Raw genomic sequence first — 25,872 nt, 5'->3', positions numbered from 1 at the left:
AAGAAGCGCAAAGGTTGAAAGGGTGGGGGGGGGTGAATTTAATATTAAGGGGATTAGTAGTGGATCTATAAGGGGCAGGAGTTAAGAAGAGGGGATTATAGGGCACAAGGGGGGAAGGGAATCGAACGGGGAGAGGGATTTTTCAAAAATTGGAATTGGCAGCATAATGATGACCTGTTTAATATGTATAGATGGAATGCAAATGTATAACTATAAATGTTAGAGGCCTCAATACTCCTCAAAAACGAAAACAGGTATTTGGAGAAGTGCTTCGCCTGGAGGCGGATGTAGTCTTTCTTCAGGAGACGCACTTGAAGCGCAAGCATGAGCATTTGATGCGTCATAAGCGATATCCTGGGATATATTGCGTGTCCAGCTCAGATGGAAAAAAGAAAAGAGGAGTACTGGTGGCTCTCTCAGATAAATATGCCTGGGTTGTACATCGTGTGATAAAAGACGTAGCAGGCAGATATGTATTGATAATAGCGTCCTTACAGGACAGATACTATACTATGATAAATGTATACGCCCCCAATGAGGGACATAAGATGTTTCTGGAATCCCTGGAGAAGATTATTCAAAACCACGCTAAAGGCCAGCTCTTGGTGGGAGGTGATTTTAACCTAACTATAGATCCACGGGTTGACAATTCTGGCGGGGAGGTGAAATATGCCAAGAATGATAGGCTAGCATTAAAGGCATGGTTAGATCGTTGGAATTTGCGGGACCTTTGGAGGGCCCAACATGGGGGTGAAAAAGACTATACTTACTATGCTCCTCAGTATAAATCATACTCCAGAATTGATTTTTGGCTGGGCGATGGAGGGCTAAGTGGATCACTAGGGAAAATAGAGATATTGCCATGTAGCTGGTCGGACCACTCATTTGTGGCACTGTCCCTGAAGATCGGAGGTGAGCACAAAAAGCGCAAATACTGGAGGCTAAACGAAACCCTTCTCCTAGATCCACAAGTTATCACACAAGTAGAACAATATATAAGGGAATATATTCAGATTAATGACACTGAGGAGGTGCGCCCTACGAGTGTATGGGAAGGATTAAAGGCAGTATTGCGGGGTAAATTAATAGCGTTACAGACACACCTATATAATAAACAAAAGGCACAAGAGTCAGAGATACGCCAAAAACTAGAGAATCTGGAGAGGGACCATAAGGTAGACCCAACTAATCTTACTGTAGAACAGGATCTGCATCAGGCTCGGCTACACTTAAATGAACTACAGTTAGCAGAGATCACTATTCAGCTTCAACGGGCGCAACAAGAACACTTTGAATTCGGGAATAGGGCCAGTAGACTACTAGCACACAAACTTAAGAAACAGGCACAGCGCAACTGGATCTCGGGCATTATAGATCAGGATGGGGTCCGGTACACACAAACAGAACAAATCCAGGAAGTCTTTAGCCAATTTTATGAGCAGTTATATCAATCAGAGCAAAATGCATCCCCTCGAGATATAATAAGTTACTTGCAGGAGACGTCACTACCAAAACTTACAGGAGATGAATTACAGAGGCTATCACAGGATATAACCCTAGAAGAGATAACTGAAACAATAGAGGCCCTCCCCACTAATAAGGCTCCAGGATTAGATGGGTTTCCCGCGCGTTTTTACAAAATATTCAATAAATGGCTGGCCCCGGTATTGTTAAAGGCGATTAACTCCTTTGGAGCCTTAGATGAACTCCCATACTCCTGGAGGGTGGCGGAGGTGATCCTCATCCTGAAACTAGGAAAGGACGAATCCCACTGTGGGTCCTATAGACCAATCTCCTTATTAAATATAGATTACAAAATTTTCACCAAAATCTTGGCCCGTAGGATTCAGGGACTCTTGCCTGGGCTTATACATGAGGATCAAGCAGGCTTTATAGCAGGGAGACAGACATTTGATAATGTCAGGAGTTTGATGCATGTAGTTCAATACTCTGAGGAGAATACGGCGGTACCGATGATCCTTTTTTCGGTTGATGCCGAGAAGGCGTTTGACCGCGTCGAGTGGTCGTTCCTCTTTGAAACATTAAAGCAAATAGGTATAGAGGGCAGATACTTGGGGTGGATCCAATTATTATACACCAATCCATTGGCAATACTGAAGATAAACGGATCCCACTCTGAACCCCTACATTTAAGAAGGGGAACTAGACAGGGATGCGCAATGTCACCCCTTCTATTTGCATTATCCATTGAACCATTGGCCAAAAGGATTAGAGAACATGAGGGAGTGTCGGGGGTGACAAGGGGCTGGAAAGAGCAGAAGATTATGCTATTTGCAGACGATATTCTGCTGACATTGACACGTCCCCAGAGCTCACTAGCGAATGTCATGCATATAATAACACAATTTGGCTTGAAATCGGGTTTTAAAATTAATGCCACTAAGTCTGAACTCCTTAATCTTACCACACCCGACTCAGAGATCCAGCAAATCCAGAAAGATTTTCCTTTTAAATGGGTTACCAAGGGCATTAGATATTTAGGAGTGACGATTACTCCGAAAATAGATCAGATTTACCAGGCAAATTACCCACAAAAGGTGAAAGAATTGTTCGCTGAATTAGATAGATGGGAGGGCTTAAATTTATCCTGGTTGGGAAGAGTTCATGCCATAAAAATGATGCTATTGCCCAAACTATTGTATATGTTTATGGCGTTACCAGTGCCAATTCCTCGCATCTTCTTTCAACGTCTTAATAGAAAAGTGTTTGCGTATATCTGGAACAAACGGCCTCCTAGGGTACGCAGGGCAGTGATGTTACAAGCTCCAGCTCAAGGCGGGATGGGAGTCCCAAATTTTTATCTTTATTATCAGGCGGCCCAACTGCGTATATTGGCGGACTGGGACCTGATGACTATAAAGAATTGGCTTCACTGGGAACGGGCGTGGCTGTGTACACAATTCCTAGGAGACGTACTATGGAAGTCAGAAAAAGAAATAACGAGAATACAGCATAGGATTCCCATAGGGGTGGGACACCTATTGAGCACCTGGCTTCAGTTATGCAGGAAGGTGTTTCCGGAACGAAGATACTTTTTGCAAATGGGGATTAGAGGTGCCCCGGGGTTCCCGCTAGGAGAGTCAGAGAAAACATTCCAACAATGGGCGTACAAAGGGTTATATAAACTAGATCAAATTTGGCAAAATGGAGACATAAAACCTTTCGAAACACTTCAGGAAGAATATGAGCTAGACAGTAGGGATTTGGTGTACTACAACTGTCTGCGGAACTACATTGCTCGTAGGGTGAAGGATGAGTTAGAGCTAGCGGAAACAAGGCTCGAAAGGGCGTTGAGGGGAGGAGGTAGAAAAGGTAGTATTACTAGGCTTTATAAAGCATTACAACTCCTCACTACACCACAAGACCATTATACTGAGAAATGGGAAAGGGCCCTGCAGAAGAGTTTCTCTCCGGAATGGTGGAAGATTAGCTATAGACAGTTGCTGAAGCCCTCCATCACTCAGGCCACAATAGAAAACGGATATAAAATATTATACTGGTGGTATTACACACCGGAGAAATTGCATAAAATATACCCCCGAGTTTCAGCAGATTGCTGGAGAGAATGTGGAGGTCGGGGCACATTCCTGCATATTTGGTGGGAGTGCCCAAAAGCTCAGAAATATTGGTCACAAATTATTGAATTAGTGAAAAAGACTGTACAAGTGGATTACCCACAGCAGGCAGAAATATGCTTATTACACTCCAGGCCCCCGGGTAGCAAAAAATATAGCCATAAACTGGCGATCCAGATGCTAGTGGCAGCAAAAATGGCAATGGCAAAGGCCTGGAAAAGGACGACAATGCCCTCCACTAAAGAGGTGTTGGCTAGAGTTGATTACTTGCACATGATGTCTAGGCTGACGGCGATGAGAAAAGGTCAGATGCATATCTTTCATAAAATTTGGCAACCATATGAGACGGTCAAGCAAACTCTTTCATAATTCCAATGCTGCAGGGGAGGGGGGGAGGGGAGGGGGAAGATACAAGGGGGGGTTTCTATAGGTATTGTGTAGTAATCTGGATTGATAGTTCTGGAAGTCCATGTTTATCCTGTCATATGTTATTGACTGATGTTCTGTTGAGATGATTATATGTAAGATGTAAAATTTGGAAAATTTCAATAAAAACAATATTTAAAAAAAAAAAAGATTGGGGTTTAAAGAAGGAATTGTAGGTTAGTGATAGGCAAAATAAAAATATAAAAAGCAAATTTTATCAACTAATCTCCATAGTCTTTTCCACTTAGTTTTAAAAACTTTGTACCACAGATAGAATCTAGCAGGCACTGCAGGATCTAGTTTAGTCTTCCCGCCCACCCCTAGGACAACTCTTCATTTATAGTCAGTTATTGTAATTAGGTAACAAGCAAGGAGTGCTCTTACAGAGTTTTAAATACATTTCATTACCATCTAAGAAGGAAACACTAAATAAACAATACAATATACTATATAAACTAAAAGACACTTTTATATTAGGCTAATATCCTTAATACTGTAGCAAGTTTTAAATTATTGAAAAACTCAAAAACACTAAGATGGAGTCAGCAGTCCAGCAGCAAGAGGGGTGCTATCCAGTCTTTTGCATTGAGTGTCACATGTATGATTATCTCCCAGTTGGTGAGATGTCATATGTGTGTGCCCGATGCAAAGAGCTCCTAGCTCTCAGAGAACGTGCTAGAGTAGCAGACTTGGTGGAGCTGAGGGAAACAGAGAGGTACATAGAGGAGACCTACAGGGATGTTGTAGAGAAGTCCCACCTCCAGTCTGGTAGACCCTGTGCTACCTTGGAGGATGGAGGTCTCCTAGAAGGAGAGCATCACCCTGGTGAAGTAGGAAGTACTCCTGTAGCTAGGACCTGCCCACCAGGGGATGTACTATTCTCTCGCACCGAGGGTGTCTCCAAGTGCTGGGAAAGGTTAGGACAGCTGTTGTAGTTGGTGATTTGATCATTAGGCATATAGATCGCTGGTTGGTTGTTGGATGTGAGGATCGCCTGGTGACCTGCCTGCCTGGTGCGAAGGTGGTGGACCTCATGCGTCACCTAGATAGAATTTTAGATAGTGCTGGGGAGGAGCCAGCTGTCTTGGTACATGTGGGTACCAATGATATAGGAAAATGTGGGAGAGAGGTTCTGGAAGCCAAATTTAGGCTCTTAGATAGAAAGCTCAAATCCAGATCCTCTAGGGTAGTGTTTTCTGAAATGCTACCTGTTCCACACGCAGGGCCCAAGAGACAGGCAGAGCTCCGGAGTCTCAATGCATGGATGAGACGATGGTGCAGGGAGGAGGATTTTAGATTTGTTAGGAACTGGGCAACATTCAGGGGAAGGGGGAGCCTATTCTGAAAGGATGGTCTCCACCTTAACCAGGGTGGGACCAGGCTGCTGGCATCGGCATTTAAAAAGGAGATAGAGCAGCTTTTAAACTAGAAATGGCGGGGGGGGGGGGGGGGGGAAGGCCGACAGTTGCTCAAAAGCGCATGCTTTGGGATAAGGTATCTTTCAAAGATATCACCAAAACAGGGAAGATAGGGTATCCTGATAGTGAGGTTGCAAAAGAGACCGTAGTAGATCAGGTGTCCTTAAATAAAAATAAAAATCAGACAAAAGCTTGCGAATTAATACTGTCAAGTACTAAGCATGATGTAAATAGGAACAACAAACATACAGTGGGGGAAATAAGTATTTGATCCCTTGCTGATTTTGTAAGTTTGCCCACTGACAAAGACATGAGCAGCCCATAATTGAAGGGTAGGTTATTGGTAACAGTGAGAGATAGCACATCACAAATTAAATCCGGAAAATCACATTGTGGAAAGTATATGAATTTATTTGCATTCTGCAGAGGGAAATAAGTATTTGATCCCTCTGGCAAACAAGACCTAATACTTGGTGGCAAAACCCTTGTTGGCAAGCACAGCGGTCAGACGTCTTCTGTAGTTGATGATGAGGTTTGCACACATGTCAGGAGGAATTTTGGTCCACTCCTCTTTGCAGATCATCTCTAAATCATTAAGAGTTCTGGGCTGTCGCTTGGCAACTCGCAGCTTCAGCTCCCTCCATAAGTTTTCAATGGGATTAAGGTCTGGTGACTGGCTAGGCCACTCCATGACCCTAATGTGCTTCTTCCTGAGCCACTCCTTTGTTGCCTTGGCTGTATGTTTTGGGTCATTGTCGTGCTGGAAGACCCAGCCACGACCCATTTTTAAGGCCCTGGCGGAGGGAAGGAGGTTGTCACTCAGAATTGTACGGTACATGGCCCCATCCATTCTCCCATTGATGCGGTGAAGTAGTCCTGTGCCCTTAGCAGAGAAACACCCCCAAAACATAACATTTCCACCTCCATGCTTGACAGTGGGGACGGTGTTCTTTGGGTCATAGGCAGCATTTCTCTTCCTCCAAACACGGCGAGTTGAGTTCATGCCAAAGAGCTCAATTTTTGTCTCATCTGACCACAGCACCTTCTCCCAATCACTCTCGGCATCATCCAGGTGTTCACTGGCAAACTTCAGACGCCCGTCACATGTGTCTTCCGGAGCAGGGGGACCTTGCGGGCACTGCAGGATTGCAATCCGTTATGTCGTAATGTGTTACCAATGGTTTTCGTGGTGACAGTGGTCCCAGCTGCCTTGAGATCATTGACAAGTTCCCCCCTTGTAGTTGTAGGCTGATTTCTAACCTTCCTCATGATCAAGGATACCCCACGAGGTGAGATTTTGCGTGGAGCCCCAGATCTTTGTCGATTGACAGTCATTTTGTACTTCTTCCATTTTCTTACTATGGCACCAACAGTTGTCTCCTTCTCGCCCAGCGTCTTACTGATGGTTTTGTAGCCCATTCCAGCCTTGTGCAGGTGTATGATCTTGTCCCTGACATCCTTAGACAGCTCCTTGCTCTTGGCCATTTTGTAGAGGTTAGAGTCTGACTGATTCACTGAGTCTGTGGACAGGTGTCTTTCATACAGGTGACCATTGCCGACAGCTGTCTGTCATGCAGGTAACGAGTTGATTTGGAGGATCTACCTGGTCTGTAGGGGCCAGATCTCTTACTGGTTGGTGGGGGATCAAATACTTATTTCCCTCTGCAGAATGCAAATAAATTCATATACTTTCCACAATGTGATTTTCCGGATTTAATTTGTGATGTGCTATCTCTCACTGTTACCAATAACCTACCCTTCAATTATGGGCTGCTCATGTCTTTGTCAGTGGGCAAACTTACAAAATCAGCAAGGGATCAAATACTTATTTCCCCCACTGTAGTTTGAAATGTCTATATGTGAATGCCAGGAACCTAAAAATAAGATGGGAGAGTTAGAATATATTGCACTAAACGAAAAATTTGATATAAATGGCATCTCTGAGACCTGGTGGAAGAAGGATAACCAGTGGGACACTGTCACATCGGGGTACCATTTATATCGTAGTGATAGGGTGGATTGAATTGATGGAGGGGTAGCATTGTATATTAACAAGAGCCTTGAATCAAATAGATTGAAAATTCTGCAGGAAACAAAACACTTCTTGGAATCACTGTGGATTGAAATTCCATGTGTAAAGGGGAAAAGGATAGTGATAGGAGTGTACTACCGTTCGCCTGGCCAGGATGAACAGACGGATGCAGAAATGTTAAAGGAAATTAGGGACGCACACAAACTGGGCAACACAATAATAGTGGGTGCTTTCAATTACCCCGATATTGACTGGGTAAATGTAACATTGGGGCACACTAGGGAGGTAAAATTCCTTGATAAAATCAAGGACTGCTTTATGGACCAGCTGGTACAGGAGCCGATGAAAGAAGGAAAAATTCTAGACCTAGTCCTTAGTAGAGCGCATGATCTGGTGTGGGAGGTAATGGTGCTGGGGCCGCTTGATAACAGTGATTATAATATGATCGGATTTGATATTAGCTTTGAAGTAAGTATACAAAGGAAATCAAATATGTTAGCGTTTAACTATAAAAAAGGAGACTATGGCGAGTCCTTTGATTAGCGCCGGTGAAGGAGCGTCAACGCTCTTGGACCTGGAAAAAACAACTCCATCACTCCCGAATTATTCAACCGACCATGTCCAAAGGAGTGGAGGAGTGAGTTAGAGGCATATGCTGAAACGGAGGACGTTTACACCAGAACCCGAATTGGCGGAACCACTCCTAAACACCTAAGAGAAATCAACTTGGAGTTTTTGTCTCCCGTGGAGGTTACATTGAATAGCATCTGGAAGGCGCTTCGGGACCTAACGGTGGCAGTAAATAATTTTGTTTCAGATATAATTTTATTAGAGAGTTACATGGACAATTTAACTGAACCCTTTGAGAGTGAAAAATTGATATAACAAATGATTCTACACGAGCAAGAAGTGGTTATGATTTTGAAAATGGTAATAGACTGGAAATTTTGAACAATAAAATGAATATTATTATAGATGATTAATATTGAGATTATTGTTTTTTCCCAGAGTTCCGGGTATGACTCCTAAAGTTTTCCTCAGAAATATTTCCTCAATTATTACTTTAAAAGGAGTGAAGCCTGTGAAAACTGGGATTACTTTAATCAGTGGGATTTGAATTAGAGACTTAAGTATATGTATTGTTAAATAACTTCTGTTTTTTAAAAGAGAAAGAATGTAATCAGATGTATTATTTCTAACTGATATTGGACAATAAGTATGTTTTCAATGAAATAATTTGACTATACACCGTATTGGCCTTGAAGAAGCCAACCAGATGATCAATGTGGAATAATGAATTAGACGAGTAATATCTGGGGATAATCAGGTTAATACCACTTTTTTTTCTGTTTACTGTTTAATTGATCTCCTTGTCTTGTTTCACTCTCCCTATTTAGTGGTCTAAGGAAGAGAATAGAATTACCTGACTGAAATAATTCCTATATATTACTTTCTCTGTATTTCCAGCAAGTTGTTTTATCGCTTCCCTTCCCTCTCCTTCCCTCTTTTATTCTTTTCCTCTTCTTTATCCTTACCAACTCTTTCCTCTACACTCCTACTTCTTTCTTTTTCCTTTCTTCTCTATGCCTGTTCCTTATCTCAACTGTCTCCCTTTCACCCTGCAGTGGAGGAGTGGTGGCCCTGCTCTTCTCTGAAGTATGGGTGCAGCAGCGTTGGCGGCAGAGAGAGGGAGGAAGAGGAGAGAGAATAAAAGTTAGTCCTAGGTTCAAAGCAGTGTGGGCTCCAGCCTAAATCATCTCCCCGATGTTCCACTCTGGAATCTGGTGCTGACATGGGTGAGTGGGTAGGCAAGGACATTGGCATGACCCTTTCTTTCAAGTCGGTTGGTCCTGCTATCGATGCTCCTTCATCCAGGCTGATGAAACGCCTGTCCCGGTCTTCCTGTCCCCTGGTGCCTGGAATGCTGATGGAACCCTGGGGCAGTCTCAACAGCCATTTTTAAAATACAGTGACACTGCTTGCATCACAGAAGAGCAAAGCAGAGAAGAAGGAGCTGCAGATGGCAGGAAAGAGTGGAATTCTTTCTTGCCCCCGCAGCCGCAGAGGCCACTATACCACCAGGGTGGCCTTCAAGGATCAAGATAGGTCTTCTTGGGAGGGTTGTAGTGTAGTGCAGGGTAAGCATGGCTGTTTCTGGCTCCCCTCGAATGTTGGGGCCCCCCTGCCATGCATACCCTGCTTATCACATTCCGCTGGCCCTGTTCCTGGCAAAGTAAGAGTGGTAACTGGATCCAGAACTTCTTAAACAGACCAAGGGATGCTCAAGATGAAGTTAAAGCTTCTGTTTATGACTTTTACCGATGACTTGACATGGCACCATGTTTCAGCATGAACGTGCCTGCCTCAGGAGCATCTTGGTGATATAATTGACAATCATTGTTCAGTCTTTCTTCGGTGATAAAATTCACACTAATGCCTATCTTTAGAGGCTAAAATGCTTAAAAATAAAGGTCTTGGAAAAGACCATTCATGGGTCTAATAGAAGTCTCTAAAACTTCTGCTGCCTGCAAATGCCGGTTAACAGCTGGATCACCTCTGGAACCCTTTTTAAAAAATTGGTGTTACATTGGCCACCCTCCAATCTTCCAGTACCATGCCGGCTTTTAAAGATAAATTACATATTACTAACAATAGCTCTGCAAGTTCATTTTTCAATTCTGTCAGTACTCTGGAATGTATACCATCTGGTCCAGGTGATTTGCTACTCTTCAATTTGTCAAATTACCCCACTACATCTAACAGGTTTACAGAAATGTATTTCACTTTCTCTGACTCATCGGCATTGAATACCATTTCTGCCACCGGTATCTCTTCCACATCTTCCTCAGTGAAGATCGAAACAAAGAATTAATTTAAGCTCTCTGCTATGGCCTTGTCTTCCCTGAGGGACCTCTTTTACTCCTCAGCCATTTAGTGGTCCAACTGATTCTTTTACCGGCTCTTTACGAGAGCTTCCGTGCCATGTGTGCTGGAAATGTGGGATATGTCTTTAAATACATTTCAGAGTGGTATAATCAAGAGAATTCTTTTCCAGGACAGCGCAAAACACGCGGGACCTGCCTTTCAATTGCACGACAACTGGCCACCCTGGTTTTAAATAAGGGTTTTATGGGACTGGAGGTGGGAAAGCAAAGAGAAGCTTTGTTTGTCCTAGGAGGATCTCATTAAGCACCATCTGGTATCCCATTTGGAAGATTAACAAAGGGTATCATGTTACAGCATATACTAACAGAACACCTCCATTACCTGGTAAGGAAGAGAAACAAAATTAAAAAATAGAAGCATTTAAATATCACATGGGTCATCCACTCCAATTGCTCAGTTCTACAATACATTTCTCTCCTTCAGAAATTACTCATTAAAAATGCTTTATGTACCAGGCTTTAACCTTATAATCAAGGTATTTTATTTTAAGTGGGATGGGCTTCCAGATTAGTCAGAACCAGCCTCTGTTGGGCTATGGCACCAAGAGTCTTCATTCACAGTTATCCCGGGTTTATTTTTCTATTTCCCATCTTGATTACTGCAGTGGGATTTATGCGGGCTGCAAAGCCTCACTATTGAAAAAGTTCCAGACCGTCCAGAACACTGCTGCGAGACTGATTTTGGGTAAACAACGATACGCACATGCACAGCCTCTGCGCTACCACCTTCATTGGCTACCTGTACAGGAACGTATCTCTTTTAAAATCTGTGTTTTAACCCACAAAATTATCTATGGACTTGCCCCGGACTATATGCTCAATTTGATTGATCTTCCACTAAGAAATTCTGTGCCTGCTGCACGGTCCTATCTTCAACTGCACTTCCCAAACTGCAAGGGCGTCAAATATAAGATGATTTTTCCCTCCTTTTTCCGCTACTGTTGCCCAAAATTGTGGAACGCTTTGCCGAAGCACCTCAAAATGCAAATGGACCACACTCTCTTCAAGAAAATGCTGAAAACATACCTCTTTGTTAAAACGTACTCTCCTAGTTACTCTGCTGTCTAATATTCCCCAATGCATTCCCCCTCTTGCCTAGTTTTCCGCTCTTAGTTATTGCTCCTCCTGTATATCCTTTGTTCACTTTATCTGCATCTTCACAATTTGTAATTTCTTTGCTAAATTCTTCTGTAAGCCACATTGTGCCTGCATGTGTGGGAAAATGTGGGATACAAATGAACTATAAATAAATAAATAAATAAATAAATAAATAAATAAATAATATTTTTCATACCCTCTTCTCCCCAACTCAGCCCAGTTGTACCAGTGACAGTCCTTGGCTGGGATCCACAAACTCTAGCACTGTCCAGAACCTGGCTAACATAGACCTGTGTCTGACTGCAAGGTGAGACTCTGTTTGCTCTGGTTGATGACCTCTACAGCAACCCAGCTGGCCCAGCTTGCAGAAGACCCAAAGAGTGAAATGGTGCACAGCGCTGCCAAGAAGCCACCAGACCAGCTCAGTCTCATACAGAGGTAGAACAAGAGCAGCAAGGAAAAGGTAGCATGCTCTGACACAAAAAAGATGCCATTATCAGTCAGGGGAGAGGAAAGCAAGTATGCTGTGTGATCTGTAATAGACACAAATATATCTTCCTTCTAATCTTATCAGTGATGTATAATCTGTATTGCAGTAATAATAAGTATGTACATATCAGGGCAGGATTAACTCTTTCATGGCCTCAAGCACACAAGCACATTGTCCCCCCCCCCCCCCCCCCCATCAAAATATAAATACATTTTAAACCCCCCACCATTTACAAGTGCTTTCTGTATGATCAGTTAATTACCATGTCCGTGTTCTTCATTGAGAATGAGAAGCGTGGAGGGTTCGGTCACTCCAGGGGTTGTCTGAGACCACTGTCTCCATGATTGCTCACATGTCTTGTTCGGATGCCACAGCTGCCGGCAATGGTAGCAGAACTCTGTCCCACAGCTTTTTCGACCACAGGCCAGGCGGGGGCATTCTGCACAGCCGTATGCAATGACAGCATAGCTGCAGAAAGACCAAAGGATCAGAACAGGCCCTCAAAGTGTAAAGAGGTCTTTAGGAGAAAGAAATGTTACAAAAGTTAGCTGTACATGAAATACATAATATGACCTCATCTCTTCCTACTCTACCTGTCATGCAATGTCTCACGTCTACCACCAGGTCCTATGTTAAGCCATCACAGCAGCTGCATGCATATCTCACATTGGACTGGGTATGTGATCCCATGCCTATTTCATCAATTGTCATACTCTGCCACTTATTGTAATTGTTTCAGACATTTACAAAAAAAGAAGACAGCATAAAGCCCTGCAAACCACCAGCCTCACCACTTCGCAAACTCTGCCAGATCCTGATATTGACACACTGAGCACCGCACTCTAACCAACCTTTCTATATAGCAAACTGACCGAAACATTCACATGTCCCAGGCGTCTCTGCTTGGTGTCTCATCGTCCTCTAGGATGTGGCTACAGCCTTCATGTCAATCTTTCTTTGTTGCCTTAGCTCCCTGCCTTTGATAGTCCTTACTCCTTATCTACTTACATTTAAGAAAAATCTAAAAGATTTCTTCTTTCAACAAGCATTTGAGCTAGGGCCTTTGGGTAGGAGACTCAGAGAAATCATGATTGCACGACTGATTTTCTGTTGTTTGTTCTACTTGTTGTTTGTTTAATTGTTATTTAAATTGCAAACTGCCTTGATGGGCAATCTGGAAAATTATTTGTAATAAATAAAAAATAAAGATAGCATGGGTCCCTCACAGTTGTCTACATGGGAAAGACAATTACTAGAAAATGATCATATTCATGCTTTCCTGTTAATCTGGTATATATTATCCTATGCTGAAAATGTGAGGGATGTTACATCAGTGAAAGGATCAGAATGAACAACCTTCCACAGACACAAGACAGCACACCATACCACAAAGAAGAACAAGAGGGCATCCCTTGGGGAAAGGGGGGGGGGGGCACACTTTTTCAGGCCAGTTCAGAATCCGGAAAGGGAAATTCAAAACTGCCCAGAAATATGCCATTTGAAATTGAAATAGACATGTACAAGGGAGAGGAAGTGATGTCACTAAAGCTGTCAAGGGGGCACAATTTTTAAGACACACCCCCAACCTCACTCCACTCCAAACCAGCCCTGCCCCATTCCCACCCACTATGCCTCCTGGCTCCACCCCCTGGCATACCTCAATTCTGCGGCCATAGCACTAAGTCTCCTCCCTCTCTGGCAGCAGGAGACACCTTAATAAAATGCCATCTCCTGGTGCTACAGGACCAGTCTCACAATAACAGCTGTGAGATTTTGCTGTTATCACAAGACTGCTCCTGTGGCAGCAGGAGATGATGTCTTATTAACAAATTTGCTGCCGATGGAGAGGGTAGCCGCCAAATGGGAGTTCTTGGCTCCCTAGCAGGAGTGTAGGACTTGGCTGGTTTGTGTCACCAGAAAGGGTGGTTGCCAGTCCTGAAGCTCCACAGACCAGTCAATATGATATCAGAAAAATCTGACTTCTTTAGATGAACTGAAGTAGCAGGCACAGTAATTTAGAGAAAGAATACATTCAAAAAGAAAACGGGTGATTAAAAAAAGCATATCCAGGCAGGAGATAAAGATGAAGTGAAGAACACTGGGAAGTCACTTTTGCTAATAGAAGGAAGAAGGAGGACTTGGACCACGAGGCAGAAAAGGCAATACAAACAGGAATGATTGTTATAAAAGCAAAAATGATTTTCCACTCTTAAGACATACATAGAAATAATTTCAGTGAAATTAGATGCATTGGAAATAACATGGCAGACCTGGGAAGCCATCTCAAGGAAAAAGAACAGAATGGATGAACAGGAAGAAATGAACTCTGAGATTCAGAAAAGACTGGATAAATTGAAAACAGTAAAATATGAACCAGAAGAAAGATTGGAGAACTTGGGAAACTGAATTTAACCAGCTCAGAGAAATCATTGACATTTTGGAGAGGGAGTACCTCAGAGCCCTGAATACACAGTCTGGGTGAATCACTTCATAAAGACAGTTAATACATCTAAAATAAATCCATGAGGTCATACAACCTGCAGTGCTGTACACCACCTTAGGTGAATCTCTTCATAATTGCAGTTAATAAATCTCAATAAATAAATAGCTGAGAATCACATTCTGAAGGTAGACAGAGTGCATAGAGCATTCTCTCTCCCCCCCCCCCTAAGAAATAAAGGTCTAAGAAATATGATTACCTGCTTGAATAACGTTGCAGAAAAGGAGAGTGCAATGAATAAAACCCCAGGAGGCTTTTAACTAAAGTGCCCTAAGCAATTACCTCCTCATTCTATAACCTTGTATGCCCATTTTCATGATTGGTGTGCATGCAGGTTATAGACTTGCCAGTTACATATTTATTTATTTAGATTTTGCTCACACCTTTTTCAGTAGTAGCTCAAGGTGAGTTACATTCAGGTACTCTGGATATTTCTCTGACCCAGGAGGGCTCACAATCTAAGTTTGTACCTGAAGCAATGGAGGGTTAAGTGACTTGCCCAAGATCACAAGGAGCAGCAGTGTGATTTGAACTGGCCACCTCTGGATTGTAAGACTGGTGCTCTAACCACTAAACCACTCCTCTATGTAACTTAATGGTTAAATTAGGCACTAATTGGTGAAAAATAAATAAATAATTAGCTATTGTTGGAGTTAATTGGTGCCAATTTGCAGTTTTGTGCATAAGTGCACATGGAGGGGCATAATTGAACGCGAACGCCCATCTCCATGGGCGTCTATCTCCGAGAACGGGTACGTGAAGGGGCGGGACAAACCGTATTTTCGAAAAAAATGGGCGTCCATCTTTTTTCCGATAATACGGTTTGTGCCAGCCAAATGCATTGGATTTGTGCGGATTTGAGCTGGGCGGTTTCGTTTTTCAGCTATAATGGAAACTGAAGGCGTCCAGCTCAAAAACGAACAAATCCAAGGCATTGGGTCATGGGAGGGGCCAGGATTCGTAGTGCACTGGTCCCCCTCACATGCCAGGACACCAACTGGGCACCCTAGGGGGCACTTGTCACAATTAAAAACAAAAGTTAACTACCTCTGAAGTCCATAGCTTCAGCACCTTCCCTTGGGTGCTGAGCCCCCCAAATCTCCCTCCCAACCTACTGCCCACAACTCTACACCATTACCATAGCACTTATGGCTGAAGGGGGGCACCTAGATGTGGGTACAGTGGGTTTGGAGGGCGGTTTAGAGGGCTCCCATTTACCACACAAAGTGTAACAGGTAGGGGGGGGTGGGCCTGGGTCTGCCTGCCTGAAGTGCATGCATCCACTAAAACTGCTCCAGGGACCTTCATACTGCTGTGATGGAGCTGGGTATGACATTTGAGGCTGGCATACAGGCTGGAAAAAAAAGTTTTTAAAATTGCTTTTTTTGGGTGGGAGGGGGTTAGCGACCACTGGGGGAGTCAGGGGTGGTTATTCTCGATTCCCTCCAGTGGTCATCTGGTCATTTAGGGCACTTTTTTGGGACTTCTTTGTGAAAAAAAAAGGTCCAAAAAAAGTGACCCAAATTCGTGCTAAAAACGCCTTTCTTTTTTCGATTATTGGCCAAGGATGCCCATCTCTCCTCGGCCGATAAACACGCCCCAGTCCCGCCTTCACCATGCCTACGACATGCCCCCATCAACTTTGGCCATTTCCGTGACAGATTGCAGTTGAAGACGCCCAAAATGGGCATTCGATTATACCGATTTGGGCGCCCACGGGAGAAAGATGCCCATCTCCCGATTTGGGTCGAAATATGGGCGTCTTTCTCTTTCGAAAATAAGTTGGTTAATAGGTATTTTATAATCTTAGTGCATAATTCCTTTAGTGCACAACTGCTAGCGGGGTGTGAATGTGAGAAGGGCATGGGTGGGTCAGTGTTGTGTCTAACACTTACATGCTAAGGTTATAGAATATTGGCAGTTATGTGCCTAACAGGCTGCAATTAGGTGCAAGCATTTACCCCAGCCACTCAGCTAAACAGGGGCGTAGCCAGACTTCGGGGAGGAGAGGGGTCCAAAGCCCGAGGTGAGGGGGCACATTTTAGCCCCCCCAGTGCTGCCGACCCCCCCAGCCATTATCGACCCCCCCCCCGCCATTGCCAACCCCCGCACCTCCCCCGCTGCCAACTTTGATGACCCCCGCCGGCGACCCTCTCGACCCCCCCTCCCGCCGCCAACCCTCCCCCACCGTCGCCTACCTTTGCTGGCGGGGGACCCCAATCCCTGCCAGCCGAGGAGGACATCTTCTTCCCGCGAAGGCTTCGTTCTGTTTCTGACATCCTGCACGTGCTACTTACACTTTTGTATGTAATTTATAGAATCCTATAAGTTACACATGTAAGGCTGGTATAAGGTTCATGCCTAAAATTATAGGAGCATATTTTTGCTGTTACACTAATATTTTATATTGGAGAAGATGTCTATGTTCCTTCATAGAATAGGCTCTTACTAGGCACCCTCTGAGCACCTATTTTTAAGCGCACAGTTACAGAATTGACTCTGCATTAACTGTATGGGAAGATGCTAAACATACCTCTAACAGCTTCTGGAGAGGTTCTGCAGTTATCACATATAAATTTCCACAACTAATGCACGGTAACTGCAAATTTTTACCAAACTTTAATAAAAGGGCCCCTAAGAATAATTAATTAGAAAGGATTTAAAATTATGTTATGCTTGCTTTGAACTTGCTTTTACTGTTGAACAGCTGCTTCTGGCATTCCCATTTTTAGGAATAGGAATGCAAGTTTTTTAAATAATCAAATAAATAGATCAAATAGAAATACTTAATGAAGTGTCAATAATTATATTGCAAAAGAGAAGGCATATGAAAGAAATTATGAAGATCTTGAAACAAAAGAAAGCATGAGATTTAGATGGACATTCCCACTAGGCCTACGTGCTTTTTTTGTGGCGGTACGCCGTAACGGCACCTTTTTTTCCTAGGGCCAGCTCACCTGCCCGCCCTTAGCTTCACGACAGCCCTGCTTTCTGTTCCTGCTGCCCTGCGACATGTTTAAATCTTTTATTTCTTTTTTACCTGATGTCGCAGCGTCGGCGGTGGCATTAGTGAAAGCAGCGCAGGCTGCGGCCTGAGGGGGAAAGCATCTGCAGGGGAAGGCAAAGCGGCAGACTGTGAAGAAGGCCAGCCTGCTGTGTCTTTTCCTCTAGGTCTTCCCCAGCCTCCAAGGGGGGGGGGGGGCAGCGCTGGAGCTTTCTCTCTCCTGCTCCTGTTGGGACACAATCAGACAGGATGGAGATGTCCCAGGTGTTCATGACCTCTTCATTCTCCACAATTCTCTTAATGTTATGATCCCAATGCTTTTCCAGTACACTGATGTTATAATGCTTACAGGGTTTCCAATGAATGAGATGCGCCAACTTCTTGGGTCGTTCTGTTTAAAACTTTTCTGCCATCAGTATTTCGCAGCCAGCCATGAGATGAGCAAAAAACGGGTGCAACAGACATCTGTAGGTTCTGTAAGAAAGAGCTAGACACAATCTACAGATGTCTGTTGCACCCGTTTTTTCAGTGCTTGCTGTAAACCATTGTCTTGAGCTGGAACTATCAATCTCTCAGCCTTAGGTTTCAATTCACCTCTCTTTAGCGATTCATGTGTTCGATGTTGATCCATAAATGGTTCCTGAAGTAACATTATGTATTTCCCACTGTACTTATGCATTTGCCACTTGCTGTTTCTCCCCTGTTGATCTCTTCCTTTGCAAATTTTATTGCTTCCTTCTCTTTTGGTACCAATGGATTTTTAACCATTCCTTCTACTCGTTGGAATGCTTGTCCAAGTTTAAATATTAAACTGGATCTGATGATGTTATTAGGTAAGCCTAGAGGCCATTAACAGCAGTGGTGTAGCCAGGAATTTTCAATATGAGGTGCGTCTCTAGCCGGGTCGGGGTTATTGCACACATCCTAATCATTAGGCACTCACACTTGTATGTAACACTTATTGTTCTCGTGTACTTTATAGCAGGGGCGTATCTGAACTGCGGCGGTAGGGGGGGCCAGGGCCAGAGAGGGGGGGCACATTATAGCCCCCCCCCCCGCCGCCGCCGCCGCCGCCGCCGCCGCCATTGCCGATCCCCCTCCCCCCAGCCGCTGCCATTGCTAACCCTCCCCCTCCGTTGCTCGCCTACCTTCGCTGGCGGGGGACCCCAACCCCCGCCAGCCGAGGTCCGCGTCCTCCTGCCGCTGCCGGCTGCCTTTGGTCCTTTCATTCTTCCATTGAAGCTGGCGCCGACGAAAAAGTTTCTTTTGAATCTGACGTCGCTGCACGTTGCACGTTGTACGTGCAGGACGTCAGACTCAGAAACAATTTCTGAGTCTGACGTCCTGCACGTACAACGTGCAGCAACGTCAGACTCAAAAGAAACTTTCGTCGGCGCCACTGCTTCAATGGAAGAATTAAAGGACCAAAGGCAGCCGGCAGCGGCAGGAGGACGCGGACCTCGGCTGGCGGGGGTTGGGGTCCCCCGCCAGCGAAGGTAGGCGAGCAACGGAGGGGGAGGGTTGGCAGCGGTAGGGGGGTCCAGGGCGAAATCTGCGGGGGCCCAGGCCCCTGAGGCCCCACGCAGATACGCCCCTGCTTTATAGGCTACTGATGTAAGGAATACAAAACAAACTAACAAACTGCTCTTCTGCCCCATATGGCATGATCCGCTAATAGGAGCCGACTCTGTGGGTGCTTGAGCACCCCCAATATTGAGAAAATTCCTTGTAAGTGTCCAAGGAGGGGTTATTTCCATTGGGTTTAGCACCCCCAATAATTTGAAAAGTTGGCTCCTATGAACTTGTTATGCTGTCACCTGTTCCCCACATCCTCTCCCTGCACATACAACCACTTCTCCTGCGGGCTCAGTTGCCAGTGTATGGCCAGTGAAAAGCCAAAGAGGCTCCCAGGCTCTCCTGTCTTCTGAATGCTGTTGCTCATGTCCAGGCTAAAAGCTGATATCAAGCCTTGGGTGTATTGCACACCGCACGGAACACCAGCATCTCTAGACAAAATTATTTGGAGTGGCAACTGAGGGGCAAGCTAGGTATGTGTGTGTGTGTGGGGGGGGGGGGGGGGGGTATGATGTGAGAATCATAACCACCTTTTCCCTCTCTTTTAAATTAGCAATAAAACACCACAGTCTTCTATACATAAAAGAAACCTACCCCCCTCCAGCCAGTTTCAATTACATAGTAAAACCATCATTATAAATAACTCCAGTTTTATATACAAACTCCATATTCCCCAACAATGATGCTATCCCCCTTACAATTCACAATACAAAAAATATTCTAATTGTGATTGCCTCAGGAATAGTACATGCTCCTTCCACTGCCAAACAGTTTATTTAAAGCAGATAGGTTTTCATTTGTGTGGTGACTCTACTGGATGTAGAGACCACTACGCCTGAGCATTTTAAATTTTCGAACAGGCCAGACACTTTGCAAAATAACACAGAACCCTGCAAAAAGACACTCAAAATCTATATAGGAAACTTACCAAACCATAATACCGTATCTCTAACCAACTTATGAAAAGACAGTGCTTTAAATATTACACTTGGCCCTAAGGCACCAATATACCTGCTTCTGGAAAACTCGAACAAGATGGACTGTTACAGATTCCTATACAGACACTACATGTTAGTAGAATCCTTCACCTCAGTTGCAGATGCAGAACACGACTCTCACCTGATACAAAATAGGGGAATACAAAAAACATGCAGAGAGAAACTGAAATGGAGACAAAAATTGAAACCAGAGATACCAGACTCTGCATGTTGTACAACACCACAGAAATAGAAATGCATGTCCTCCTGTACAGTGCAAAATAAAGCCTACAGATATAAATTCTCAACATTGACATAATCCAGTCACTAAACTGAAAATAAAATCATTTTCCTACCTTTATTGTATGGTGATTTTATTTTTCTAATCACCTTGTTCTCAGTCTCTGGTTCTGCTTCCTTCTTAACTCTTCTAGGGCTTACTGTTTATTTGCTATTTCTATTCTCGCCTTCTTTCTTCTTCACTTCCTGACCTAGGCATATGTTTGGCACTGATCTTTCATATTCAGCTTTCTTCCATTTTTCTGCCTCAAAGCTATTTAGTTTCCCATCTCTCTTCTCTTCCCTTCATGTGCAGCATTCCCCTTTCCCTTCCTATGCAGCACTCACCTCTCCTACCTTTCCCTTCCCTTCATGTGCAACATGTCTCCCCTCTTCCCTTCATGTGCAACATCTCTCCTCTCTTCTCTTCATGTGCATCCCTCTTTCCCTTTCCTTCATGTGCAGAATTTCTCCCCTCTATCTTTCCCTTCCCTTCCTTCATGTGCAGCATGTCTCCTCTCTTCCCTTCCCGCAGTGTCTTTCCCTCTCCTTCCCACCCCATTCCCTCCCTTAGGTCCAATCTCTTTCCCTACCTTCTTCCTCCTTCCTGATTCGGTCTCTCTCCCCTCTGCTGCGAGTTTACAAACTCATTGTGGTCACTGGCAGCCATTAGATCAGGCTTTCCCTCTGCCATGTTGTAACAGAGCAAAGGACCCTGGGACTAGCAAGAGGAAAGCCTGATCTAATCGCTGCTGGCACCCTCAACAAATTTGTAAACTCGAGGTGGAGGGGAGAGAAACCAGATCTGAGAGATGAGGGAGGAGGAGAAAGGTAGGGAGGTGATGCCAGAGTATGCAGACTCTGGTTAGGATGGCAAGGCAGTTTTATGAGATGACACTTGCCACCCTGTAGCAACACCTATGAACAGCGTGGGAAAAAGGAGCGCCTGTGCTCTAAGTACTGCTGGCAGAGGGTGCATACGCAACACACACACCATGTATATGCCTATGCCACTGCATTATAGTAGCTCGGTAGATGTAATCTATTTCTATCCCATTGCTCCTTTAGATTTAGGAATGTACAATCTAGGCATACACTAATTGTTATAGATGATCTCGTGGGCAAGGAGAAGTTTTCTAGTTCACACATCTAGTTTTTCAAGATCTTTAAGAGACCAGTCTACAATATCAAAGCTATATGAAAGTGCAGGAAAAGCCAGTATATTAATAGGCTGTATCTTATTCTGTGATGTTAATGCACTCTTTAATATCAGTTTTAGTCTCCTATAATATTCTTTACTGATTTTTTCTCTCAGCAATTTCTGCTTGATAGCTGTTCCTTTCTCCATTCCTAGATATTTATATACACCTTTCCTGTTCAAGTTCCTTTATCTCACAGTCATCAGTCTGAGATATGTTTTCAGTTTTGCTCAACTTTCTCCTAAGGAAAGTCACTTTAGCACATTTGTCCGACCCAAAATCCATCTTATTATTACTTATTTGGATTTTACTTACATCTTTTTCAGTAGTAGCTCAAGATGAGTTACATTCAGGTACACTGGGCATTTCTCTGTCCCTGGAGGGCTCACAATCTAATTTTGTACCTGAGGCAATGGAGGGTTAAGTGCTCTAACCACTAGGCTACTCCTCCACTCCATTGTGATGTCTAGGGGCATAGCCAGATGGCTGATTTTGGGTGGGCCTGAGCCCAAGGTGAGTGGCATGGAATTTCCTCGTCCCAGACCCGCTCTGCTCTCTTCTGACTGCCCCTTTGCACCCCCCCCCCCCCAGCTGCCCACAAACCCAAAATATTAAATACCTGAACTGGTAGGATCCCCAAACCCCGCCATCTAAAGATTTCCTTCTCCTTAGGCAGCTAGCACTATTCCAAACAGCAGATGGCAGCACTTGTCTGGAGTTGACGATGATTCCAGCAGGCAAAAACTGAGCATGTGGAGAGGGGCTGCTGTTGGATCAGCTTGAGGCAAGTGGTGCTGGCTGCCATTTGGAAAAGCGCTGGTTGGCCAAGGAGGAGGAAGCCTTCAGCTAGCAGGGTTTTGAGTGGGCCTGAGTCCAAATTAGGTGGGCCCAGCCCACCTAGGCCCACTTGTGGCTACGCCACTGGTGATGTCATCTGAAAAGCTTTACACCACTCAAAATTGTTCTGCTCATTGCTGGTCACTGGAACTGTAGAGTTTCAGGTAACCTACAAACAGCAAATGTGATGTAACCTCTAGGTTGTTGGCATCTTTTGGAGTAAGGCTAAACCCATAGCCCAAGGAGTTAATAAGAGTACTCGGTGGATTAAGTGCCAAACAAAACAGAAACGGGGACAGGGAGTCTCCCTGAAATATGCCTCACTGAATCTTGATGTTAGGAATGACAGATTTTCCATTTGCATACTGCAGGTAGAATGTGGTTTGCCACATTTTATTGGTAAACTTGATGCATTCAATCAATTAAGGGTTTATTTTGTACATTTCAAGGCTGTTACGATTCTGCCCATGTTTCAGGCTCTCAGTCATCTTGCCACCTGGTGGCCAGACCTGGTGGATGCATTGAACTGGCTGGTTTGTCACCTGTTCCAGATTTCAGCCCAGCCCGGTCCGGATCTTCCGGGCTGCCAGACTTGCTTGCTTTGGTTGAACCTACACAGCACCAGTAGTTGCCTGGTGATTGCTGCAGTGAGCCTCAGCTGCTGCTGGGCTTATTAGTCAGTTGGATAGTCTCTGCCTTTGCCTTTGCATCGCCTAAGGTCCTGAGGTTTGTTAGGGTGCTGTTTGCACTTCTGCTCAGTCTGGTTTCTTGCCCTGATTCTTGTCTGTTTTAGTTAGTCTGTGGGTAGTTAGATTATGTTATTGTTTGTTTGCTAGTCTTGTCTCTGGGTTTTAGTTTTGTGTTTAGTCTTTGTCTGTTTGTGGCCTAGTGGCTGCTCTGCAGCTTTTAGTTCTGTGTCTTGTTTGTCAGTATTTTGTTCCCTGTTTTAGTGGCTGCTTGCAGCTTTCAGTCTTGCCCTTTAGCTTTCCCTTCCTTGCCCTGCTGTCCCTATATGTTCCTTTCCCCTCTGACCCTCAGTCCTGGTTCAGCCTAGTGAGTATCCAATCCTGCCTTGCCCAGTAAGTCCTGCCGGCCACTTGCAGCCAGGGGCTCAACTATTGGTGAAAGGTGGCCATGTGCAGGTAGTCTCACTGTTTGTCAGCCTTGCCTCTGGTGTGGGGTGGTTTTGCCTGCTGCTGCCGCTCCTCGGCAGTGGCCCAAGGGCTCACAAACCTAGTTCCAGCTTTGAAAGACGTGACAAAGGCAATTTATTGTCTACAAATGTGGGACATTATCGAAGGCTTTCTTATAGTCAATCCATGCTATATTAAGATTTCTGCTTTTCTTAGCACTGACCATGATGGCTTTCTTCTCTTATTGCCCTTCTGCTCTATCGCTATGATGTTATTAGGGTCTATATGATTATATATTCTAACAGCATCTAGTGCAGTGAACAACTGTAGGTAGACTAGTGGGCTCATTTTCAAAAGAGAAGGGCACCCATCTTTCGATACAAATCGGGAGATGGGCATCCTTCTCCCAGAGTCACCCAAATCGGCATAATTGAAAGCCGATTTTGGGCGCCCTCAACTGCTTTGCATCGCAGGGATGACCAAAGTTCCAGGGGGTGTGTTGGAAGCATAGCGAAGGCGGGACTGGGGTGTGCTTAACACATGGGTGTCCTTGGCCGATAATGGAAAAAAGAAAGGCGTGCCTGACGAGCACTTGGCCGACTTTACTTGGTCCATTTTTCTTGCGACCAAGCCTCAAAAAGGTGCCCGAACTGACCAGATGACCACCGGAGGGAATCAGGAATGACCTCCCCTTACTCTCCCAGTGGTCACTAACCCCCTCCCACCCTCAAAAAACATCTTTCAAAATATGTCATGCCAGCCTCAGATGTCATACTCAGGTCCATGACAGCACATGCAGGTCCCTGGAACAGTTTTAGTGGGTGCAGTGCACTTCAGGCAGGCGGACCCAGGCCCATCCCCCCCCCACACCTGTTACACTTGTGGTGGTAAATGTGAGCCCTTCAAAACCCACCCGAAACTCACTGTACCCACATGTAGGTGCCCCCCTTCACCCCTTAGGGCTATAGTAGTGCTGTACAGTTGTGGGTAGTGGGTTTTGGGGGGGGGGTTGGGGGGCTCAGCACCCTCGGAAAGGGAGCTATGCACCTGAAAGCAATTTCTGAAGTCCACTGCAGTGCCCCCTAGGGTGCCCGGTTGGTGTCCTGGCATGTCAGGGGGACCAGTGCACTATGAATACTAGCTCCTCCCATGGCCAAAGGGCTTGGATTCGGTCATTTCTGAGATGGGTGTCCTCGGTTTCCATTATCGCTGAAAACCAGGGACGACCATCTCTAAGGTCGACCTAAATGTGGAGATTTGGGCGTCCCCGACCGTATTATCGAAATGAAAGATGGACGTCCATCTGTTTCAATAATACGGGTTTCCCCACCCCTTTGCTGGGACGTCCTGCGAGGACGTCCTCAGGAAAACTTGGGCGCCCTGTTCAATTATGCCCCTCAAGCTATTGGTCCATAATTTTTAGGAATGTTACTTGGATCTCCCTTTGGAAGAAGTATTCTGCCGATTTTAGCCAATGTGGTGTCAGAGCTGGTTGCCTGATCAATTGATTTTAGCAGTTTACCATGACTGTTGGAGGAATGTTAACTGTTTGAGCCAAAAATTGGCTACTCCATCTGGGCCAGGACTCTTCCAATTTAGGGCTCTTTTTAACCTGTTTTTCAACTTTTTTGTTCCTGCAGACCATTCCATAGGAGTAACGTTTACCCATTCCAAATTCTCCTGTACACAGGGTAGTCATTCTGCATCTCAGTTATGCTCTACAGGGTCCTCATATAACTTTCTCCAGAATGTTTCTGTCTCAGCTTTAGTTGGCAGTGTTTTCACTGTATGGATATTCTTTCCCAGTTCCCTGTAGAATTGTTTTGGGTTTTCTCTAAATTATTTATTTAGATATCTCTTTTTTCTATTTTCTTCATATATCTGCAATGTATGTGCTTCAGTTGTTACTTTCAATTTTTATTCAAGCATATGAAATTAAGATCTTCCTCCATCAATGCAGCATGTTTCAATTTGATATTCTGGATCTTCCTCAGAACCTTTGGTGATTGTGGGTTTTTTAGGTACTCATCTATCAAGGACACCTCTGTTCACAAAATGTTATTTTTCACTCAATGTGAGTTTTCCAAGTAGGAGTTGTTGTCTTTCTCTTTTTCTTTTGGCACAGGATCCTTGATGGTAAAACCCTCTTTGTAATACTTTTGGCTGCACAATAGTATATTCGGTTATTTTTCCTAATATCTAAAGGTTGTCTGTTTAAACAAATTATGGCCATATTCATTTTATTATCATACTAGCCGTTGAGCCCGTGAAAACGGGCTACTTTTGGAATGGGGGGTTTCCGAGCCCCCCCCCCCCGAGGTTGGCGCCGCCGCCCCTCCACCCGGCCCGAGCAGCACTGTAAA

At 44.6% G+C, this 25,872-nt stretch overlaps 1 protein-coding gene across 1 annotated transcript in view; it reads right to left on the bottom strand.

The window, feature by feature from the left end:
* The window catches only part of LOC115466979 (E3 ubiquitin-protein ligase RNF19A-like), an 86,217-nt gene that overhangs the window by 52,810 nt on the left and 7,535 nt on the right, over positions 1 to 25,872 (bottom strand). The window contains 1 exon segment of the mRNA XM_030198589.1: positions 12,268 to 12,473. Coding sequence (XP_030054449.1) covers positions 12,268 to 12,473 — 206 coding nt within the window.

Source organism: Microcaecilia unicolor, chromosome 3, assembly GCF_901765095.1.
Source record: "Microcaecilia unicolor chromosome 3, aMicUni1.1, whole genome shotgun sequence".
NCBI lineage: Eukaryota > Metazoa > Chordata > Amphibia > Gymnophiona > Siphonopidae > Microcaecilia > Microcaecilia unicolor.
This window is presented reverse-complemented; position numbering and strand designations above follow the sequence as displayed.